A 21,852-nucleotide genomic window follows, 5' to 3' on the forward strand; every position below is an offset into this window, starting at 1 on the left:
AAGCTGGAGAAGACCACTAAGATAGAGTGGTCAGCAGCCCAGCACTGCCAAGTCCATCATTAACCATGTCCCCAGGTGCCACATCTACACACCTGTTAAATCCCTGCACAGATGGTGACTCCACCACTGCCCGGGGCGGCTGTGCCAGTGCCTGACCACCCTTTCAGTGAAGACATTTTTCCTAATATCCAACCTCTACAACCCCTGCTTGTGATCACTGTTGTACTTGTAGAGATACACATCTTCCCTACTTCATGGTAGTGAATGAACTGCAGTTTGTGCCCTTGGGAGAACTGGGATGGATCTCTACTTGCAGACTGCTGCAGTGTGGTGTTATTATGGACCTTGGCTAGGTGGGCTCTGATAGAAGTCTGCTCTTACGGAAGAAGTCTTCTAGGACTTCTGACAAAAGTATGTTTATGCAGTTTAGCCTTATTAAAGCAAGTCCCTGCTATATTCTACTGGTATCTGTAGAAAGGAGTCTTAGGACTCTATTATAGCATGGGAGAGTGATTAAGTGAAGCTTTTTGGTTATTGACACTGGCTTTCCTGTTTTGACAGATGTGAAAAAGGAGTTATGTCACTCGTTAATGTCAGGAACTGCATCCGTTTCTATCAGACTGCCGAGGAGCTCAGTGCCAGCACACTCCTCAACTACTGTGCTGAGATTATTGCTAGCCACTGGGTGAGTTCTGGCACAAGGAGGCAAGACAAAAAATGTTTGGACATCATAGGAATGTAATAGTAGAATTTTGCTTACCTTACCACACTGTCTAACCTCAGTTAGTTGGTCAATTGTCTTGAGAATGTCTTGGTAGGGGGGAGTAACTTGTTCTGTTCATTGGAAATACTTCACTGTACAAAGTGTCTTAGTTTCCTAAACATGACCCAAATAGAAGGGACTGTGTTCTAATAAGCAAGAGGGTTGTTTATCAAATCTGGACTCCAAAGTGTTTAGAAGTTCATCCATAGTTGGTCTCTGTCTATACAGATCACAAATCCCAGGCCTGCTTTTACTTCTAAAAATAATTCATGGAAGCCAGGGAAATTTATCTTCTGTAATGGAGGGAGAGGCAGCCGGTCTTGCAACCAGCTTGGAAGTTTCACTTGCTCTGATCTCTTATTTTGAAGAAAGTTGGATTAACTGAGTAATGAGTTAGCCTTTAAAATAAGACTTGTCAACAGTAAACTTGGGGCGGGGGGGGCTTCAGATTATTCTAAATCTAAAATGCATACTCTAGATGTGGATGTTTCTTTCTCTGGCTAATGCTAAGGCAAAGGGAAGTGTTTCGATATGTTAATACATAAAAAAAGATTATTATGTCTGAACCTTTGGGTCAGCAGTTTTAACTCAACTTTCTTCTTGACTCCTAACTTTTGATGCTCAGCTCTACATGGAAATGAAGTTGCTTCTGTTTAGTCAAATGAGCACTAACTGAGACCGAAGGCCTTCTTATTCCGAAGATTCTGTTTACTTTTATTCATAATTTTATGAATCAGTCTTCAGTAGTTGTAGGACTTTTTGGCAAAGTTAAGAATAAGTCAGTAGAGGATTATTTTAAAGACTAGATGTTAATCCACCATAGTGTCTGGTAAAATGCTAGTTTTCCATATCTGTAGACAAAAAGGAAGAAAAATTTCACTAACTGATCTTGAAATTAAAATGTAAGATATAAAGCTTCCTGATTGTTTCTTCCTAATCTTAAAAGACCATCTGGGATTTTTCCTGCCAAAATGTTATCAAAATGGAACTTCTAACTGAACTTGTTTTGTGAACTTCAAAATTACATTGTACAATGCCTTGTCTATAAATATAACAGGAGTATTGCTTACCCTTCTCTTTTTTATTGCTTCTAGGATGACTTGCGTAAAGAAGACTTCAGCAGCATGAGTGCTCAGCTATTGTATAAAATGTTCAAGTCAAAGACAGAATATCCTTTGCATAAGGCCATTAAAGTTGAGAGAGAAGATGTAGTCTTCTTGTATCTTATTGAAATGGATTCACAGGTATAGTGAGACTGACTTGATCTATCTTCTACAATTTGGTGTTTCAAGTAACTAGCTCCTAAGTACCAGTCCGAAACTCGTTAGTGATTTTTCTCACTAATTCTTATTTGCATGTTCAGCATTGCCACAGCTACTTCTGTGTAGGTAATGGAGGTCTATCTAGCAGTAGCTCCATGAAGACATAATTTAGAAGTGATTTGTAACACTTAAAAACATCTTCATGCAACAGAATATATCTAATAAAATCCATTACCTGATATTGCTATGTACATTTAAAGCTGAATGGTTATAATAGCCAACTTTGCTGCTTCGTGGCTGTTCAGTAAGAATCATTTCCTTGGACAACTTTTCTGTTGAAAGCTGAAGTAACAGGTATTTGTTCTGCTTGGATGAAAACTCTAAACAACTAGCAAATAAGTTGTCTCCCAACAAGAGGCAAGGAAGAGTTATTCAAGTACTTGTAATGTCAGTTGGCTGTATTTGTGTTGTAGCTTCCTGGGAAGCTCAATGAATTGGATCACAATGGAGATCTTGCTCTGGATCTAGCCCTGGCCCAAAGATTGGAGAGTATTGCAACTACACTGGTCAACCACAAGGCTGATGTAGATAGGGCAGACAAGACAGGCTGGAGTCTGCTCCATAAAGCCATCCAGAGAGGTAAGGAGATGTGATATGAAGCTTTGTTAACTTCCAGTTGTTCCCAGTGTGGAATACATATTTCCAAGTCTGTTCCTGTGTCATGTTGTAGTGACACTGCAGTTAGAAAATTGTAGTGAAGTATAAACTTTGTCCTGTTTCTTTTTTTTTTTTTAAGACGTAAGAGCAAACAGACTATTATTTGAAATCTGAGAGCCAGTTTGCTGGCTGGGCAAACTTATGCTATGTGACATCCAGGTGCAATCTAGTAGAACATTGCCTGCTAAAGGAAGAAATCTAGGGAGACACTGGGAATATTCTAATTTAACAGTATTCTTTCTGACAAATAGTTGAATTGAGCACGACAAAATAAAGGTCACAAAGAAGAAGTCCTTTCCTAGACTTGGGTTGAATGCAGCATATGCTTCTTTGAAATATGGTTAACAGTAAGGGTCCTTGCCACTGCATAGCAGTTTCAGAACAGGAAAATCTGACTGAAAGAAGATGAGGAGCAGGTGGTGGTACCTGGACTGTCCAGTCTGAATATTTCCAAAGCTCCAGTGCAGTTACCAGAGTGGTGTCTGAGTACAACTACATGATTATATTGAGCTGTTCCCCACCTTAGAGTGGAAAATGCATCTTATGAGAATTGGAGCACAGCAGGTTCTGGTTGCCATGGCCACAGTACTCTGAAGGCTTTGGATCAGCAGCATCTTGGCCTGTGGTCAAAGTGTGGTAAAAATCTGCAGCGAACACCTTGTGCTGCTTGTTATTTCTGCAGTGTCTTTGGCAGCTCTCTTCCAGAAAGCCAAGCATAAGTTTATTTTTACCAGCAAACTGTCTCGGACCCCTAGAAGTAAAGGAAGAAGTTGGGAGCTGAATTTTAAACTCACAAAATTTAAATTCATCTCCTACATGTCTAAACAGGGTAATGCTGGCTTCTGATCCTGTGAGTGAGACTTCAGCCACGGGAGTAGGAGACACTGTAGGCATAGGTCAGTGTTGTGATGGCTGCAGCCATATAAAACACTGGAAAAATTGCAGCAGGCTGTTCTTCATACTTAATACTGGCATTTGTCCCTAGTTCTAATGTCTGCTTTCAGTCTGATCTAGAGCTCTGAGAATGAACACTTGCTTTTCAGTAACCACAACTTCAGTGAATTAATCACAGTTAACAATCACATGTTCTGGAAATGGAGCTAAAGCAAATTGTCTGCACTTGCCACATGATTCTTACTACTTACAATCACTGAAAAGTGGGGGAATGTCATCTATGGAGATCAGAATGGGACTTTTGTTTTTGTTGATAGAGATAATCCAGCAATATGGATTTAAAACACTGTTCTTTGTTCTCCACTCTTGCATTCAGGCCAAGCAAAATGTGAATATGTCTATGCAAAATAGCCTTTGAAGCAAGGGCAGCCAGTATTTTCCTGAAGTTACTCTTTGCATATTGGTGTTTCAAGTACAAGGTTTCATATGTGAAAGTGGGTCTAAGTTCTGACTCCTGAGAAGCTCTCAAGGAGTTCTTGGGAATGCTGTGCATGGTGGGTCTGCACTGCTGGAGCCCTTACCCTGTATATATATGAGGGTCTGAATTTCCAAGAGCAAAGGCTGTGTTATTCCTGTTTATGTAGTAAGACTCAACAGGCTAACTTGAACTGGAAACTTTTGACTAATGCCTTGGAATAGTACCTTTTGTTCAAAAAATACTTGTATGTTTAGTATCACAGTTTGTCCAATGTTTTATTAAAGGAACAATGGATTTATCTTGATAGAGGAATGAGCAAAGTCAGTATCACTATAACAATAAGCTGGTGTGAGAACTTGAGTCACAGGTAACCTGTGGGCAAAACACTTCTTCAAAGGGTTTGCTGTGAAGTGTTTTAATCCTGACTTTGCAGTGAAGCACTGTTGAAGTTGCCTGTTGCTGGGGCATTTTAGGAGCAGACACTTGTGTTGGAATGAGTGTATGGTATGGATTGAAGTCACGTGTATCCATTTCCTGGAGTATAAAACATATAGGGTACATATATCCATTAATAACTTGGTTTTGTTTCACAAAAGGAGATAAATTTGCTGCAAACTTTCTCATTAAAAATGGCGCCCGTGTGAATGCTGCTACACTGGGAGACCAGGAGACTCCTCTGCACCTTGTGGCATCGTACAGCCCCAAGAAGCACTCGCCGGATGTCATGGCAGAGATGGCACAGATCGCACAGTCCCTCCTGCAGGCAGGAGCCAATCCAAACATGCAGGACAACAAAGGCAGGTAAATGCTGTGGGATGTAAAGTCTGCTACAAGTGTAACAGACAATGCTGTGGTGATCAGATGCAGCCTCCTAAGAACCTCTTCAGGTCTTTCAGCAAAGTACAGCTGATACTGGAACCAGGAATTCATTTACCTGGTTTGAGACCAGTTGGTAGCACTCAAAGTAGAAAGTTGTGCAGGCTGAATGGTACCCTTCACGGCCAATTAAATGTAGCCCATCTACAGAAAGCTGGGGTGAGTTGATAGTGTTAGAACACATGGTACACAGTTAAATTGCCTTTATTGAATCATTGAATGGTAAAAGCTAACTAAGATGACAAATAATATACCTGAAGCTGTCAGGGAAACTAAAATGTTCTCAAAAATCGCCAGTTTCTGCAGTTTGTTTATCTGAAGTGTAGGGCCTGTAAGCTTTTTCACAGGTTAGGTTGGGCTGGCAAGCAAGTTCATAAAATAATATAGAAGACTTGGGATATATCAGCTGCACAGTTCTGACAGGTGAGGCTATTGTACTTCTTCCTGTAAAGTTACTTCTTACATTAATGAGTTCCTTACTACCAAATTAATTGGAATCATGTTCACTAAAAGTTTAGATTTCTCTTTCTTAAAAGAAGTGCTTGTGCCTTTCTCCTTTAAGCAGAGATGAAAGTTAAGCCCATGGTTCCCTAGGGGTGTGTTGGTGACTGGGGCCAAAGTCTGAAGTGCCTTGCTTATTCCTGCTGTAACTGTTCTTTGCTGCAATTACAGGACCCCATTACATGTGTCCATTGTGGTCAGGAATGAGCCTGTGTTCAGTCAGCTCCTGCAATGCAAGCAGTAAGTCTCACTTGAATGTAAAATACACTGAGGTTACCTGTATAGTGAAGATACGGAAACTGGTTTAACAACTCTTCTGTGCCTTTTTGCCTTACAATAAGACTAGTAATAACTTTGGATGCAGAAGTGTAAAGGCTGTGCATAAGTGAAGATGCTAAAACCATGTCAGAAGCCATGTAAGATTTTGCTCTACTGTAAAGAAGCAGCAAATTGCATCTCTGTGCTTTTCAAAGAGACTGAAATAATTTCAAAGGTGAGGTAATGTAGGAAGCTTGACTTGTAGTGGAGTTAAAAGGAGTAGTAAGACTCTTGAAATATCTCAGTATGTTCTTGAGTTCAGCTTGGGTTCTGCTTAAAGCTGACACCGGTGACTTCTTAGGGTGGTGAAGCAGAACACTTCCTTTGACTCTGTTTGATTGCAGCTGAATTTGCAGTTCTTGTACACAGCTTACTCAAGGGGATTTGCCTCTTCGTTACACTTAGTGGGAGCCCAAATCTACCAGGGATTCTACACTTCCCTAGGAGCAGTGAGCTTGAATCTAGTAGTCATTGAAAGGTGCTGTGCTTGTTTTAGAGTATTCACAAATTCTCTGAAGTAACTGGAGCTACAGTAGGCTTCTTGGCAAGCAAAAGTTGTCAGGGATGTATGAGATGAACTAGTACAGCTGTTCAGACACTTGAAACTTAAGCTGTGTTGGGGAACCACTTTTTAAGGTATAAATTGGGGACTCTAACTCTTTATTTTTAGACTAGACTTGGAGCTGAAGGATCATGAAGGAAGCACAGCTCTGTGGCTTGCAGTCCAGTATATCACTGTATCATCTGATCAGTCTGTGAACCCTTTCGAGGATGCCCCTGTTGTGAATGGAACCTCATTTGATGAGAACAGTTTTGCAGCAAGGTTGATCCAGCGAGGCAGCAATACAGATGCTCCAGACACAGTAACAGGTAAAACAGAGTATTTCTTTGTAGGTGGAAGGCTTGTAAGTTAATTGCTTGATGCTGACTGCACTTGGAGGAGCTGGATGAGGTTTCAGCAGCATTTTCTCCATAATAAATGGTAGGTGGTAGTTGCTTTACCCACAGCTGGCACACTGACAGTCCCAAGCTGAGCTGGACTTGCAGGAAGTGACAGAACATATGGAGTCATTGCCAGATTCTAATATCCTCTTTACACTTTCAAGATGTGTAATCACTAAATTAAAGTGCATGTGACAGTCCAGTGTTGGAAGGGGACTGCTAGTACCTAGGGTTTTCCTTGTTGGCTTCAAAGTGTAATGTTGTAAGGTAGTGGGGAAGGTGTTAGCAGACTTACTATCAGTGTGGTTGGAGTAGCACTCTAACAGTGTTCATGGTTTTTCTGTAGGAAACTGCTTACTTCAGAGAGCAGCTGGTGCAGGAAATGAGGCAGCTTCTCTCTTCCTAGCAACTCATGGAGCAAAAGTCAACCACCAAAACAAATGGGTAAAAGCAGACACTTAGTCTGAAAGTTTCCTTACTTCTCTTCAGAAATAAGATAGCAGAGATCTCTTGTAGCTAGCTTAAAGCAAGTTGGAGCACATTGTGAACCTTTGCATATTTTCAGTTATTTACTAGCGATCACTTGCATTCTTGTGGCACTGTTCTTGCAGAATCACCAGTTGTTAACATGCTTTTAGCACTTACTGCAGTGCCTGGTGTAATAAAATCCTTAGTAAAAGCTAACTCATGTAGTTTGGAACTCCTAATGAGCTTCAGCTTCTAAGAGTGAAACTCTTTACACCAGCTCTTGTAGTTTTAATAATTTAAAAGCTGCTTCTCTTCATGTCTCAAGCTGTTAACCCAGCACCCTGTTTATTAAAGGGAGAAACCCCACTACACACAGCCTGCAGGCACGGCCTAGCAAATCTGACAGCAGAGCTCCTGCAGCAAGGAGCCAATCCCAACATCCAGACGGCAGAAGCGGCTCTTGGGCAGAAGGATGCATCTGCTCCTCCATCAGCAGAGAATGTTCACCTGCAAACCCCCCTTCACATGGCTATTGCTTACAATCACCCAGATGTAGTGTCAGTCATCCTAGAACAAAAAGGTAGGTGTTTGCTGGTCCAGACTGTTGATGCTGCTGTGAATTGGTGTGTCAGGATGGGATCCAAGTTGTGTTTTGACAAACTACTGAGAAAGCATGTCTTCCTGTAAACAGTATTTAAGCATAGCAATTAATAAGACTGGCTAAGTAGTCTTAAACTCCAATCATCTGCTTGTTAAAACTAGAAAATTATTTTGTCTGTGCGTGTTTGTAAATTCTCCACTGCAGATAATGGGCTTGAACAGTTAGTCTCAGGTTCTGTTCTAGCTGTACAACTGAGATCGCTTTAAAGCATTTGCCTCAGGTGAATGCTGGAATCAATTTTGGATAAAGGCATCTTTCTGTGGTGAGACTTCTGCCTACCTCAACTCCTTAGTAAGAGGACTTTATACAGAGCAATGCTGGTAATGATAGTAGAGTTGAAACGTGAGTGCTCAAATATCAGCAGATGAGTTCATTTAATCCTACTAGTCAGCTTCTTTCTAGCAGCAGGATGGGAGTTTGACAGCCGAAGCAGGGCCAATTTTGTCTCCTACCATAAGTGGGATTTAGAAGGAGTTAGGTGAACTGGGGTAGATATTGTCCATCCCAGGAAATGGAGAAGGAGGGATGCTGCTGCTCTATTGTGGAGCCTCCATTCTTCATTCTCAGAGCTTTGTATATGCTTTGTATATTTGGAATTGCAGGTAGAAAGGGACAGGTTAAGCCTCTTAGCTAGAAAACTGAATTTTTCTTAGTATATGTGTTAAGATTAGGCAGTAGTGGCAATATTGTCTGAATGCTAAGCAGTGTCACATCAGGGAAGCTGAAGGTACTTTGTCAGATCTTAAAAACTGACTGCTAAAGGAACAACCTTCTACAAAATGTGACATTACTGCTGCAGCTTTCAGTCTGTGACTGCAGGTCAAGTACAGGAATGCCCTAATTCCTTATGCTTTTTTGTAGCTAATGCTCTTCATGCTACCAACAACTTGCAAATTATTCCTGACTTTAGTCTAAAGGACTCAAGAGACCAGACTGTGCTGGGATTGGCTCTTTGGACAGGTATGTGCCCTTCAAGATGAGACTTTACAATGATAGGGAAGCTATGATGTGAACAAGATTTTCTTAAAGATAAAACAGCAGGTGTGTGTTCATGTTCTGGCTTGTGCTGCTAGGGAGGAGTTGTCAAGGAGAGCTTTAGATGGTTCTTCATCTTTTAAAATTCGTGTTCACATATGACTTAGTGAAAGATTTCTAGTCCTACAGCTTCTGCCCAGAACTGTACTTGCAGTTCTGTGGAATTCTTCTTGTGTGAACTCCCTAGCAGCTTTCATATCAGATCACTGTATTGTCTGTGCACGTTAACTCGGTTCTGTTAGTCTCAGTGTTTCCGTTTTATAGAATGGAAGGTAAAATACTAACGAGTTTGAACTGTTCAGGCATGCACACAATAGCAGCTCAGCTGCTTGGATCTGGGGCATCCATCAATGACACCATGTCAGACGGACAGACGCTCCTACACATGGCAATCCAGAGACAGGACAGTAAGAGTGCCCTCTTCCTGCTGGAGCATCAGGCAGATATAAATGTCAGGTAAGATCCTAACTGATACAGCACTTACCTGCATATGTATCTAGGAGCAGGTGGTGACTGCCTTTGTATAATGGCTTGAGATTTGTTTCAGTTTGTGATTTACACAGTTTGGCACTGTTCTGTGGCACTAGTTATGGCTGAGGGATTACATATGTTAACTTGGACCTATGTATAGCTCCATTGGTCAGTACCTCCTCTTGAGGCTGCAGAGGGAGGTGCTACTTAATTCTAGGTAAAACAGCATCCTCTGTAGGAGACTGAAGTCCTAGAGACAGGCCTAGAGGCACTGAACTTCTCTTGTCTCATCCATTTGCCAGCTTGTTAGAGCTGCATGTTTGCTACTATCTAAAATATATTAGATATAGATCCAGCAACAGGAGTCTGATAAACTTCCCTCCTCAGTATCTCCTAGACAACTTGATATTAGACTTAACAGAACATTTGTCTGCTTACATGACTGACAGGCTGTCTGTTAAATTTGGCGAGCTGTACTGTAATGAATGTCATGGGTACAAACTGCCTAATGCTGCTGTGCTAACTTCAACTTTTTAACAGTTGGTATTTGACTGTTGCTTGAAGTGTTGCCACGTTGCAGACAAAGCTGTTTGCTTCTGTGGCAGCAGGCTGGCTTGGAAGGAACTCTGTGCAAATAATGGCTGCACTGAAGGAATTGAGTGTCTCTGAGCTAAGAACACTAACTTGTTTTTCCAACTTTAGAAATCAATCACTTGCTAGAAGTGAAGGGAGGAAGAAAGGTAGACTGCAGAGCTGTGATGAAATACATGGTGTGTTTGTGATGGTCTTACCACAGCAAAAATACATACAAGAGGAGATAATTCTTGGCTTTCCCAATAAAGTGCTGTAGCTGAACTTTATGATGCACCTGTAACACTTGCAAGTGTCCCTGCTGCAGGACCCAGGATGGAGAGACAGCCCTACAGCTGGCCATCCAAAACCAGCTCCCACTTGTGGTGGATGCCATTTGTACCAGGGGAGCAGACATGTCTGTGCCGGATGAGAAGGGAAATCCTCCCTTATGGCTTGCCTTGGAAAACAACCTGGAAGATATTGCATCAACTCTGGTAAGACTGTCAGTTGGTTTAGTCTCACTTTTTTTCATCTTGCTAGCAAAAAAAGGCTTCATCAGCAAAAACAAACTCAATGCATGAAGAGAACAGACTTGTCCAATATTACTAATTTCTGGAGGTCTTTTTCTTCACCACAAATTCCTCTTTACTGCAGGAATCTTATAAATACTGTAGTCTGCATAACCAAATATCTTGCAGCCACTTTAATAAAAACGTAGAATATGCTGTCTGGATTCTTGATCTGGAAGGAGTAGGTATCTGCTTAGATCAGTCTGTAGCATACACGACTTGTGTAATGATCAGCTTTCTGAATAAAACTGAATACTCATTTTATGCTTTAGTGTATACGTTGCTTTTTATTGCATCTTAAAGTTGAACCAAGAAGGCCTTTAAAAGCTTATATTTACTTTAAAGACTGTTTACTTTCAGGCATGGGTGATACAGCAGGAGATTTCCTAGGAGATACATGTAGACCTCCTTGTGTCTTTTTCATAAGGAAGTTACTTTGCTTTGTCCAGTTGTCTGCTAGAGACAACTATTTAAAAACTCTGCTTGTGACCTGAGAAATACATCTTGTAACTGTTCTTGACTGTGCTGGTATTGGATAAGAACATTTATGGAGTCAACACTCTTAACTACTCATGTTTAAACCTTGTAAATAGTTTGTAAAGTGGAGTGGAACAAGTCTTAAGTGCCACATTGCTCAAGTATGTAGTTCTCTAGTAGAAGAATACAAATATTAGCAAACAATTCCTGGAAAAAAACTCTCTCTGTTTAGTTGATTGTGTAAGAAAGCAGGTAAATGGGCCAGACCTTCAAAGGCAATGTCTGCTGATGCTGCGTGATTTACTGTAGGTGCTTGTCATTGCTGAAAGTGAGGTAACTAGTCCATCCTGCTTAAGATCTATCAAAGTATATAGATGAATATTTAAATTGTTAATAAATACCGTCTAATTAAGGATTACACAGTAAACAATAAAATATTGGTCTGGAAGACTTTAAAGTAGCTTCCTGAAATTCAGTGACTGTCACAGGAATAGACAAGGCATCTCAAGTTTTACCTCTAGGGGATAATGTTCCAGAAGCATTAGTCAGGGACTACAGTAGGAGCCTGTTGAAAAAAACCTTCACTGTGTCATTGTGCTTCTCCTTCCAGGTTAGGCATGGCTGTGACGCAACGTGTTGGGGGTCAGGACCAAGTGGCTGCTCACAAACCCTTCTCCACAGAGCTATTGATGAGAACAGTGAACAGATTGCTTGCTTCCTGATCCGCAGGTCAGACCCCTTCCAAGATACGAACCTTCTAACATGCATGTAGGGATGCCCCTGGCATAAATTAATTGAATGCTATCTTGAGTCAATAACAGCTATGTGCTTCCTTAGGCTTTTGCTGGGTTGGGTGGGTGACACTTGGGATTCTGACCAATCCTAAATACACATTCTGTTACCTATAATAGCATCGTGTTCTTGATGACAAGAGTCAAACTAAAACCAGGAACTTGTGCTTTTGTAGAACGTGTCAGCAGTTGCTGGATCAGCTCTTGTAATCTTTTCTGTGACCTTTTTTCAAGCAGTTTAAATCTGGATTAAACATAATAAATTGACCGCACTGTGTTTGTTTTAGTGGGTGTGATGTGAATAGTCCCAGAAAGCCAGGCCCAAATGGAGAAGGAGAAGAGGAAGCCCATGATGGACAGACACCCCTACACTTGGCAGCCTGCTGGGGACTAGAGGAGGTGATCCAGTGCCTTTTGGAGTTTGGTGCCAATGTCAATGCTCAGGTGTGTGAACAAATCATGCACAATTTTTTAAAGTAGATTCTTTGCCTCTAACGTAGTGAAAACAAACTTTCCTCTCAGCTGTGTATTTTGCTTGATAGAGAAAAGAATATCCTGCTCTTAGAGCTGAGCCAATGCAATGACTGGCTGAAGCTCTGCTTTCTCTCCTGTCCCTTTTTACCAGACCTGGTGCTTATCTGCCCGTATGGTGGTTAATTCAGGAAGCTATGCTGAAGGAAAATAATGATACAGAAAACTTCTTGCAGTGTTAGTTTTCTCATATAACTATGGGATTCAGTGTCTTCTGTCCCTAGTGTGAATTAAAGCCAGGAGCAGGGCTGTATTGTGCTGCAATTAATCATTAAATCAGCTATAGTGTAAAACTCCAGAGTACTCTACTTTGTTAGTATGTTTGGGAAATATCTTCTGTTATTGAGTAAACTGAGGTGATTTGAGTTACATTTCATTTTCGATTACACAGTAATCCTTAAACAGAAGCTTTATAAATAACAACAAAAGAGATGAATGGATAACATTTCTAGGTCCTGGTGCTGTTGAAAGTGACATTAAAATGAATCACAGAACACAGTCACAAAGCAGCCTTGGCTGTAAACTGCTGCTTGATGCAAACAAATGTTTAAACACCTCAGCTGACTTTGCTATTAAATTTGAGTGCTAATCTCTGCTCTCAGAATGACTGACTACATGGGAAATGTTATGGTGAGCTATTTAAAAGGCCATGTAGCACAGGATTGAGGTCAGCCTGTTTGGAGAAACAAATCTCAATTTGCTTTTCTCATACTGTGGGTTTGAGCTCACCCTGCAGCTGTTTGGTGACCATGCTGAAGGAAGCTGGGTAGGTCACAGGACTAAACTACTAAGTTGCTTTGACCCTTGAAAATTAGGGAAGGATTTGTGTACTACTGAGTCTATATATAACAAACTTCCTGGTTTCCTTCTAGGATGCAGAAGGAAGAACTCCAATCCATGTTGCCATTAGCAACCAACATAACGTTATCATTCAGCTGATGATTTCACATCCAGATATTAAGCTGAATGTACGTGACAGGCAAGGAATGACTCCCTTTGCTTGTGCTATGACGTATAAAAATAATAAAGCAGCTGAAGCAATTTTGAAGAGGGAACCAGGAGCTGCCGAACAGGTAAGCTGGGAGTGTTCAAACCATGCTGGTTTTGTTACTGCACTAGTTTGTGGTAACAGCTGTTCCACAAGCCGGTTCTGTTTTATCCTTTTGTGGCTTTACATGCAATCCGTTTGCCAGATGCCAGTTCTCTTTAGCAGGATTTATTAGGAAACTAGGTGTGTATGTGATATGTGTGAGTAAGAACTTTAAGGGTTAGTATCTTGTCAAATCTTCTTATCTTGTCAATACTGAACTGAGAAACAGGCATATGTATGTATAAGGAGGAAATTCTAACTCTACTCTTGTCTTGTGCTGGACTAGTACAGAAATAATCTATTACCCAGCTCTCCTAAAGCTATCCAAAACAGAAAACGTGACCTAAAATAACTGAATAATAGATGCTATGCTGCCCTGCTGAACTATAAAACCTCCAACTGTATCTTCAGGCTTCTGGTGTGACACTTCAGGCAGCTGTTCAGGAGGTTCTTCCTATCCTGTGTAAGTTTAATTACTAGCAAAATATTTGAGTACTTAGTGAGCTCTTGTAATATATGTAAAACATGGTTACAAATACAGCCAGTTTAAATATGCTTTAAGGTCAGGTGCAAGGTGAACAACATGTACTTGGTATTAAGCAAAAAAACCGAATTCTCAGGTTGCCCAGAGCAGCTGTGGCTGCCCCATGCCTGGAAGTGTCCAGGGCCAGGTTGGACAGGATTTGGAGCAACATGGGATAGCAGAAGGTGTCCCTGCCCATGGCAGGGGGTGGATGGGATCACTTTGGAAGGTCCCTTCCAGCCATTCTATGGTTCTGTGAATACACTTTGCATCAGCGTGGCAGGATTCCATGTTGCTTCCTTCTCCTGGATTAATTGCCAGATAGACTCAAGCTTGTGTCATTTAACTGAGTTTATCATTAACTGCTGCTCAGTACTTAACTACAACAGCTGTTAATCTTTTGTCTGTTTAACAATACTCTCCAGTGTGGGGTCAAGAAATGACAAGGTTATAATATAGAAATAAAGTAGTGTGAGGCAGATTGGACCGAGCAGTTGCAGCAGATAATTTCTCAGTTTGGTTATTTGATAGTCACATCTATCAGGTAAGTCTCTAATGTCAACGAGGGAAAGGAACGAGATTCTACAGTTCAAGTAAAGGGAGCAAGTGTCTCTTAGTGAAAACATGTCCTACTGCATAAAACACCTTATTCTGCAGGATTAATGGATTAATTTCACATGCCCTTTCTGCCACAGGTTGATAATAAAGGTCGGAATTTCCTGCATGTGGCTGTTCAGAACTCGGACATCGAGAGCGTGCTGTTCCTGATCAGTGTGCAGGCCAATGTCAACTCCCGGGTCCAGGATGCCTCCAAACTGACCCCTCTGCACCTGGCAGTGCAGGCTGGCTCGGAGATCATTGTGCGCAATCTGGTGCGTGCTGGAGAGTCACCGTTCCCCTGCTTAAAAATGTGCATTCTGCCTTACTGCACAGTGCCTGCAGGCTGATCAATCCCGTGGGAGTGACACCACTCTTTCTGAAACAGAAAGTTCCCGTAGCCTGTACTGTTAGCTGAGCTGTTGCAGAAGCCTTCACTTGAGCATGTTGGGTTTGTGGCAATCACTAGGTAGTATGGCTCAATTTAAAGAATCTTTCCTTGTGCTTTCTGCACATTTGAACACAAACACAAATTGTAGCCAGTCAGTCACGATACCATTTTATACACGCTGGAGGCCTAGAAGTACCTCTGTACACCAGAGTCTTGCGTGCTTCATTCACAGAAATGAGCTGTTGGCTAAAATAGCCCTGAAACCATCTTTGAACATATTCCTTTTTGCATCTTGACAGCTGCTTGCAGGTGCCCAGGTGAATGAACTGACCAAGCACCGTCAGACTGCTCTTCACTTAGCAGCCCAGCAAGACCTGCCCACCATTTGTTCAGTCCTTCTGGAGAATGGAGTAGACTTTGCAGCTGTAGATGAAAATGGAAATAACGGTAAACTTTAAGTTACACAAGTAAATGCAAAACACTTCAGTAGGTCTGTTAATGGTGTCTCCTAGTGCTAGAGAGCTCACTGTGAATGGGCTTGCTCTGCAAAGGTGAAAGAATAAAAGTGCAGGAAATCAAAACAGACAGAAGGAGTTGTTTGAGAAGGAAGGTTGGGAAAGTGGAAGGAGGGTGTTTCATTTAGTTATTAGGCTGTAATTATTGCTGATGCTCAGAGTCTTGAACCTTCTTTTTTCTTTTTTTTCTTTTACTGTTCAGCTCTGCATCTGGCAGTGATGCATGGCCGTCTGAACAATATCCGGGTCCTCCTCACAGAGTGCAATGTAGATGCAGAAGCCTTTAATATCAGGTAATTACTTACAGTCTTAACAGACTAAAAGAACTGCTTTGTATTTTAAAATGTGCTGATATGCTGCTTAAAAAATATATTTGGCTTGTATTATATTATTTATACACGAATTTGGAAGTGTGCAAATGATTCTGTGTCTAAATTCTGTGCAGATTATACGTATGCACCAAGAAAGGAAAGTTAAAGTGGGGAGTTGTGTATGATGTACTGAGTTGCAGAGATGTAGCATTGTTCAAGTCTGAACCAAACTTGAAAGCAAGGAGAGTTGGATGAGTAACTGCAGTAGCAAGCAGACTTTGATCAGGATAACAAACTCTTTTCCCCAGAGGCCAGTCACCAATGCATATTTTGGGACAATATGGGAAAGATAACGCAGCAGCCATCTGTGACCTCTTCTTGGAGTGTATGCCAGAATACCCTCTAGACAAACCTGATGCTGAAGGAAACACAGGTAGGTGAGACTCAACGACTACTAAATTTGGAAGTCACTCAAGTTGTATTCGTGGTACGTCACTTTTAAAGCTGGAATAATTGGCAGTAGTATGTTAAATACAGTAGGAGGCACACAATACACAGAAACTTAAAAACTAAAAATCCTGGTCCGGACTGAATATAACACAATCTGCCACTCTGTTAGCAAGGAGCTGTTTGGCTTTTGTTTTTCAGTGCTCCTCTTGGCTTACATGAAGGGAAATGCGAACTTGTGTCGTGCAATAGTGAGAGCTGGGGCTCGCCTGGGAGTTAACAACAACCAGGGAGTCAATATCTTCAACTATCAAGTTGCTACAAAACAGCTTCTCTTCAGACTGCTGGGTAAGTACCTCTTGCTGCAGTGGGAAAGTGCTTCTGGCTTATGCTTCCAGGATACTTTGGAGGAAAGAACTCTGGACATCTGACTTAGATGACAGTAATTCCAGAGAGGTGGAACTTGTGAATTTTATACTACTGTCAGTGGGGGGTAGGAATACTAGTTTTTTTGTGATTAGCTGAAAAGTTGTACAATGCAGATTGTCAGATACTACTTTTTCTGGAAGGATAGACATGGAAACTCCTGGCTGGTTGTGTAGTCCAATGGTCCAAAACACACACTGCTTTTTAACTGGTGCTGTACTGTTGCTGTGGACAATGTGATTGAAAGCAACTACAGATTGCCTACAAACAAGACTCCAGCTCCTGCAAGAGTAGTGAAATCCATTATACTGGGTGCAACCTAGAACTGGAAAAAACCTTCATGTTTAGTGTACTCAAGACGTGTCTGAGCTCATTTTGCCTTCACATTTTTACCTCTAACAGATATGCTGACAAAAGAACCTCCCTGGTGTGATGGCTCCAACTGCTATGAATGTGCTGCCAAATTTGGAGTCACAACAAGAAAGCATCACTGGTAATATGAGCCACCTTGCTGTGCTTACCGGGAAATGGATTCCTCCCCAAATGTAGCTAGGCTTGTTCCTTCCAGTAGTTTAATGTAGGTGTATAACCACTAACCCAGCTGAAACATTCCATCCTGTCTTAGATCAGAAACTTGTAGTCTGACTGAAATCATATTTTAAGCAGCTTGTGCATTTAATATTCTGATTGGTTGTAAATGAGGAATCATGTCCACATTCCAGTGAAACAGGATTTAAATACCCAGTTGTCAGGGAAAGAAAGTGATGCACTTCACTCCACAGAGGAGCAACAATAACAGAAGTTTAGTGGTAAATGTGGCAATGGTTTATCAGAACTTGATGGCAAAGGTGCACTTGATTATTTCCTTCAGAGAGGATGGGGTCTGGGAGAGCTTCCTGTGGAGGCATGAGGTTTAGAGGGCAACAACTGGGGCTGTGGCTTACCCAGGAAAGGCAGGAGGGAGCACACCATCACCACAGTGGTGGGAAGACCTGCTCCAAAACAGGTGGCAGATTTGGGCAGGTGTTGACAGCTCAGGTTTGGGATGCTGTTTGTAGTGTGGAAATGGCTGAAGATGAACATGAGCTGCTCTTGTGTAGATAGGAGTTGCCTTTTTTAACTAGTCTGAAGTTGTACAAAACATGCTGGGTTGGAGGGGTGTTAAGCTAAGATTCTTCTTAGCTCAGTATGCCAGAGAAACTCCACGTGCATCAGCTGAAGCAGTACCAGGTGACTCACTAGTACAGAACCAGCATGTGCTGTCGGCATTAGTAAATTATTCCATGACAAATACCAGAAGATACAAGACAATCATAGCATTTCAATTGCTAGTGTGTATTTAATGATGCTATCATTGATAAAGAATGTCAAACAGTAACATCCTGGTGTTCACTAGGAGGGAATTCACTTTTCTCCCACCCCTCTTCTATCTACAGCCGACACTGTGGACGCCTGCTCTGCCATAAGTGCTCAACAAAGGAGATTCCTATCATAAAATTTGATCTGAACAAGCCAGTTCGAGTTTGCAACATCTGCTTTGATGTCCTGACTCTGGGAGGAGTCTCCTAGTATGCTCTGGAAGTAAAGGGATTCCCAGTCAGTGCACCTGACAGCAGCTCTGCTTACAAGCCCTCGGGATAGGGAAGAGGAGGCTTCTGCAATAGACTGAACAAATTAAGGACCCTGTTATGATATACTCTGGTATAAATGATTTTGTATGACTGTAAATGTATCGGGCTGCGATAGACTTCACTAGGAATCAGAGTGGATTGTTGAAACCAAGTGACAAAAGAATTTAGACCCTCTTCTAGTTGCAGTGGGGTATGGAAGCTGAAATTTATACTGATTGAATCGGCATAAAACAGGTCTGTCCTCGACATGGTGCTTTGCACTGAGCAACTCTATTAAGTCCTGTGGCTTTCAGGCTGCTTAGTAGAGATGGCATTAAGTTTCAGGGTAACCAGGTATCTTTCTTTGCTTTGTCTTAAACGTTCCCCTTCTCTAGAGAAGACTTCTTGTGAAGCTAAACTGAGCTGTTGCAACCACTGTTCAAGAAACTCTTCAGACCCAGGGGTAGTTCTAAGTATAGCTCAAGAATTGTGGCCTTACAGTAACAGAAAGCTTTACAACATCTGATGCGAAGCAGTCAGAATTGCAGATCCACGTCTTGATACCTCCTCAGCAAACGACTCATTGGCTTTAGCATGTTCAAGAGAAGTGCAAGATTGTTTTAGGAAATGCTCTTGCTCATACCTGCTGGAACTGTCAGTCTTCGTTGCACTTTCATATTTACGTTGTTGGTCCTTCCAGTTCATGGAACTTGTATAAATGACCGTGAGTTTGCTGAAAGGCCTGAGCATGTGCTAAAGGAGAAACACTAAAACTGGTGAAGTCTAACTCACAGTACAGCAATAAATGCTGAAGTGCATTAGGAATCCCAGGAGGGAGAGTAGCACTTTCCTTGGGTTTAAGGAGCCTGAACTGCTGTGGGAGAGTAACCCTACCAGTGTAGAGTGTGCTGCACCTCTAGACACTAAACTTGGGTCCATTTTCAGCAGGATTGCTGGTGAATGGAAGTGTTATGTGGAGGCTTCCTATTAGGACTAAGCTGCAGTATTTTAATCTAGGCTGGTTGTGCTCTCTTAAACATGCTGAATCTGTAGAAACCACCACATTGTCTAGGTAAACACGAAAGTACTTGGCTGGTAGACCAGCTTTGGTGGGCAAAGGCTTCAGCTAGAAAAAATGGGTACTTAAGCAAAACTACATGCCATGTTAAGGCTGTTTTTATTCTAAGAGATAAAGCTAGTATAGACTCAATTCAGCATTCCTCATCTTTACTACATGAATTGGTGTGCATTTTTTAATGACTGTTACTTCCAGTGAACAGGATGGACAGGTGATGATGTGTTGCCCTGTTTGGAGCAGTGACTTGTTCATCTTAAAGAGTAAGATGAGATGATGAACCAGACTGCTGCTGTTATGGGAGACTTGCTCAGTTTTTCTCAAGCTTGTACAAGGAGAGGATAGGAGAGGGTGCAATTGCTGACATTTGCATGATTAATTTCACATCAAGTCTCACTTGATCTGCACTTTCATCTTCCACTATGCATATATTGTAACTGGAATCACCCCTGTACCACTAGGGAAGAACAATGGATGACAATACAACCTTGCCTCACTGTTTGATGTCTGCTGCTGTCATGTTCCAACAGAATGCTCTGGGTAACACAGCTGGTCTCTAACACAGTTACTAAAGCAAATGGTGACTCTCTGGCATAATATTGCAGGTGAATGAGGGAAAGTAGTGGTGTCAGTTAATGTTAGCTACAGTAATTAATGGTGTCAGTTAACTGCGATTTACAGTTTGGGGGGTTTTGAGTGAAATAGATGATGGAAACATTGTACTTCTGGTCCATTGCCTTCTGATATTTCAGGGTGTCACTGGTTGCACATCTCTAGCAGTGAAAGATAACGATGGAGAGAAAGTGCATTTGGTGAATGAAGTCTTGACTGTAGTCCCATGCTAACATGTTGTTTTTCCTTCTTGGTTTGGAGCTGCAGGGATGTAGAGGGGTAAGAGTGTGCTCAGAATGCTGAAAGACAGTGCAGTGGAGGGGTTTTCCAAGGTGACAGCCTATGGGCTTCAAACTGATTGGAAAACTGCACAGCATGTAATTGCGAAAGCATTTAAACATCACTTTTTTCAGTGGCTTCTCTGATGGAAGGGGCAAAGGAACAGGGAGCTCAGCTCTAACAGATGAAGCAAGTTTTTTAATGATGGAAAATGTGGATCTGGTGAAAATTCAGCTTAACTGAATGGCAAGTTTAAGGCTGGGTAGTTGGTCTTCTGAAAAGTAGGATGTTGATTATAACTGTAAAACTCTGGGAAAGATCTGGGAAACCATTGGTAGTGCTCCTACTTTGCTGTTTACAGCCAGTACTGTCCCAGCTTTCTTACTGAAGTCTGAAAGGAAAGTTAAGGTTATTGTTAAATGTACAGCCTGAGGTGTTCATTAAATTTAAAGCAACTAAGTTCAGCAAATTCGATCCTTTTAAAGTGCCTTTGAGATAGTTTCCTTCCAGTTAACTCTAAATAGCTTTCTGCCAGAGCTAAAGGGGAAAAGCTCACTTGAACCAAAACCCAAGTTAGTTCTTTTCTAGTTCAGCTGAGGAGTTGACCCTGCCAGACAACTGGTGGGACTCAATTCCTCACACACTCTGCCTAGTGTTGGTCTGAACTCTCAGACCACTGAGACTTTTTTGGGAGTTTTGCTGGCAATGCTCCACTACAGGGTACAAATGTGAATGAAGCAATTGGTAATGTAGTGGTGGTCATCACATTTCTAACTCTAAACAAACTGCTCTTCCCTTTCTGTAGCATAACACAGTTGTGACCAAACCCCCCACCCCTCTTACCCCTGCTGTTTTTTAGTGGTATCTATTAACTCGAGACTCAAGTCTGCCAAGCACTGAACAAAAGGTTAAATGGAAAATCAGTTTGTGTCCCTGGAAGTGCTGCTGTCACACGAGGCTTCAGGCACTTCAGCAGGGACACATGGGAAGTTGGGTGGTTCATGCTGTAGCTTTTTGTTCTGAGACTGGATTCCTTTTGATTGCAGTCATCCAGCACTCTTACACAAGCAAATTCCATGGTCCAGCACTCTTACACAAGCACAAACTGTGGTCTGGCTGAAATTTTGTGTCTGTAAAAGTTGCAGTCACTGTTTCACACCACTGAGTGGAGTGAGAATGTTGCTGTTGAAGGTAACAGAGCAGAGTAAGTTGCTGGCTACAAGCTGACAGATGCCTTAATGACTTCCCTTGCTGGAGATAACAGCTTGTCCAACTGCTCATAAACTAACATGTAACAGTATGGGAGGCCAAGGCTGGATTGTTTTGTAGATCAAATGTTAATAGGCAAGTCCTCTTTTTTCTGTAACCAGCAGAGGTGGTCACTGCAGCAAACTTGTCTTTAGAAAAATCAAAGCTTGTATGAGTGACAGAAGTAACTGAACCTTCTAATACCCTCTGTGAAGTAGAAAAGGAAGTCTTAGAACAATGGCATTTTATCTGCAATGTTTGTCCAGAGTCGTTGTAAAAATGTATTTTTCCAATATGCATTACTTTGTTGTGTAATGATTCTACTTGTAATAAAATGCAGAACTAGATGATGCATCGTGAGGTGAAACCTTGCTAAGGAAGTATCTGCTCCTGCAGAGACA

At 41.7% G+C, this 21,852-nt stretch overlaps 1 protein-coding gene across 2 annotated transcripts in view; it reads left to right on the top strand.

Moving 5' to 3' along the window:
• The window catches only part of ANKFY1 (ankyrin repeat and FYVE domain containing 1), a 31,768-nt gene extending 9,970 nt beyond the window's left edge, over positions 1 to 21,798 (top strand). For both annotated transcript variants that reach the window (XM_042025944.1, XM_042025943.1), the window contains exons 5-25: positions 562 to 685; positions 1,858 to 2,007; positions 2,499 to 2,664; positions 4,711 to 4,915; positions 5,663 to 5,731; positions 6,480 to 6,679; positions 7,098 to 7,195; positions 7,574 to 7,799; positions 8,742 to 8,840; positions 9,218 to 9,371; positions 10,285 to 10,453; positions 11,616 to 11,734; positions 12,084 to 12,240; positions 13,200 to 13,400; positions 14,636 to 14,812; positions 15,228 to 15,375; positions 15,646 to 15,736; positions 16,063 to 16,187; positions 16,403 to 16,549; positions 17,030 to 17,120; positions 18,064 to 21,798. In XM_042025944.1, the coding sequence (XP_041881878.1) occupies positions 562 to 685; positions 1,858 to 2,007; positions 2,499 to 2,664; positions 4,711 to 4,915; positions 5,663 to 5,731; positions 6,480 to 6,679; positions 7,098 to 7,195; positions 7,574 to 7,799; positions 8,742 to 8,840; positions 9,218 to 9,371; positions 10,285 to 10,453; positions 11,616 to 11,734; positions 12,084 to 12,240; positions 13,200 to 13,400; positions 14,636 to 14,812; positions 15,228 to 15,375; positions 15,646 to 15,736; positions 16,063 to 16,187; positions 16,403 to 16,549; positions 17,030 to 17,120; positions 18,064 to 18,196 (3,049 nt within the window). In that variant the 3' untranslated portion in view covers positions 18,197 to 21,798. The remainder of the gene's footprint in view (positions 1 to 561; positions 686 to 1,857; positions 2,008 to 2,498; positions 2,665 to 4,710; positions 4,916 to 5,662; positions 5,732 to 6,479; positions 6,680 to 7,097; positions 7,196 to 7,573; positions 7,800 to 8,741; positions 8,841 to 9,217; positions 9,372 to 10,284; positions 10,454 to 11,615; positions 11,735 to 12,083; positions 12,241 to 13,199; positions 13,401 to 14,635; positions 14,813 to 15,227; positions 15,376 to 15,645; positions 15,737 to 16,062; positions 16,188 to 16,402; positions 16,550 to 17,029; positions 17,121 to 18,063) is intronic.
• Positions 21,799 to 21,852: the final 54 nt, after the last annotated feature.

Source organism: Corvus kubaryi, unplaced genomic scaffold, assembly GCF_017639235.1.
Source record: "Corvus kubaryi isolate FWS band 111438036 unplaced genomic scaffold, C.kubaryi_AGA036_p1.0 37284, whole genome shotgun sequence".
NCBI lineage: Eukaryota > Metazoa > Chordata > Aves > Passeriformes > Corvidae > Corvus > Corvus kubaryi.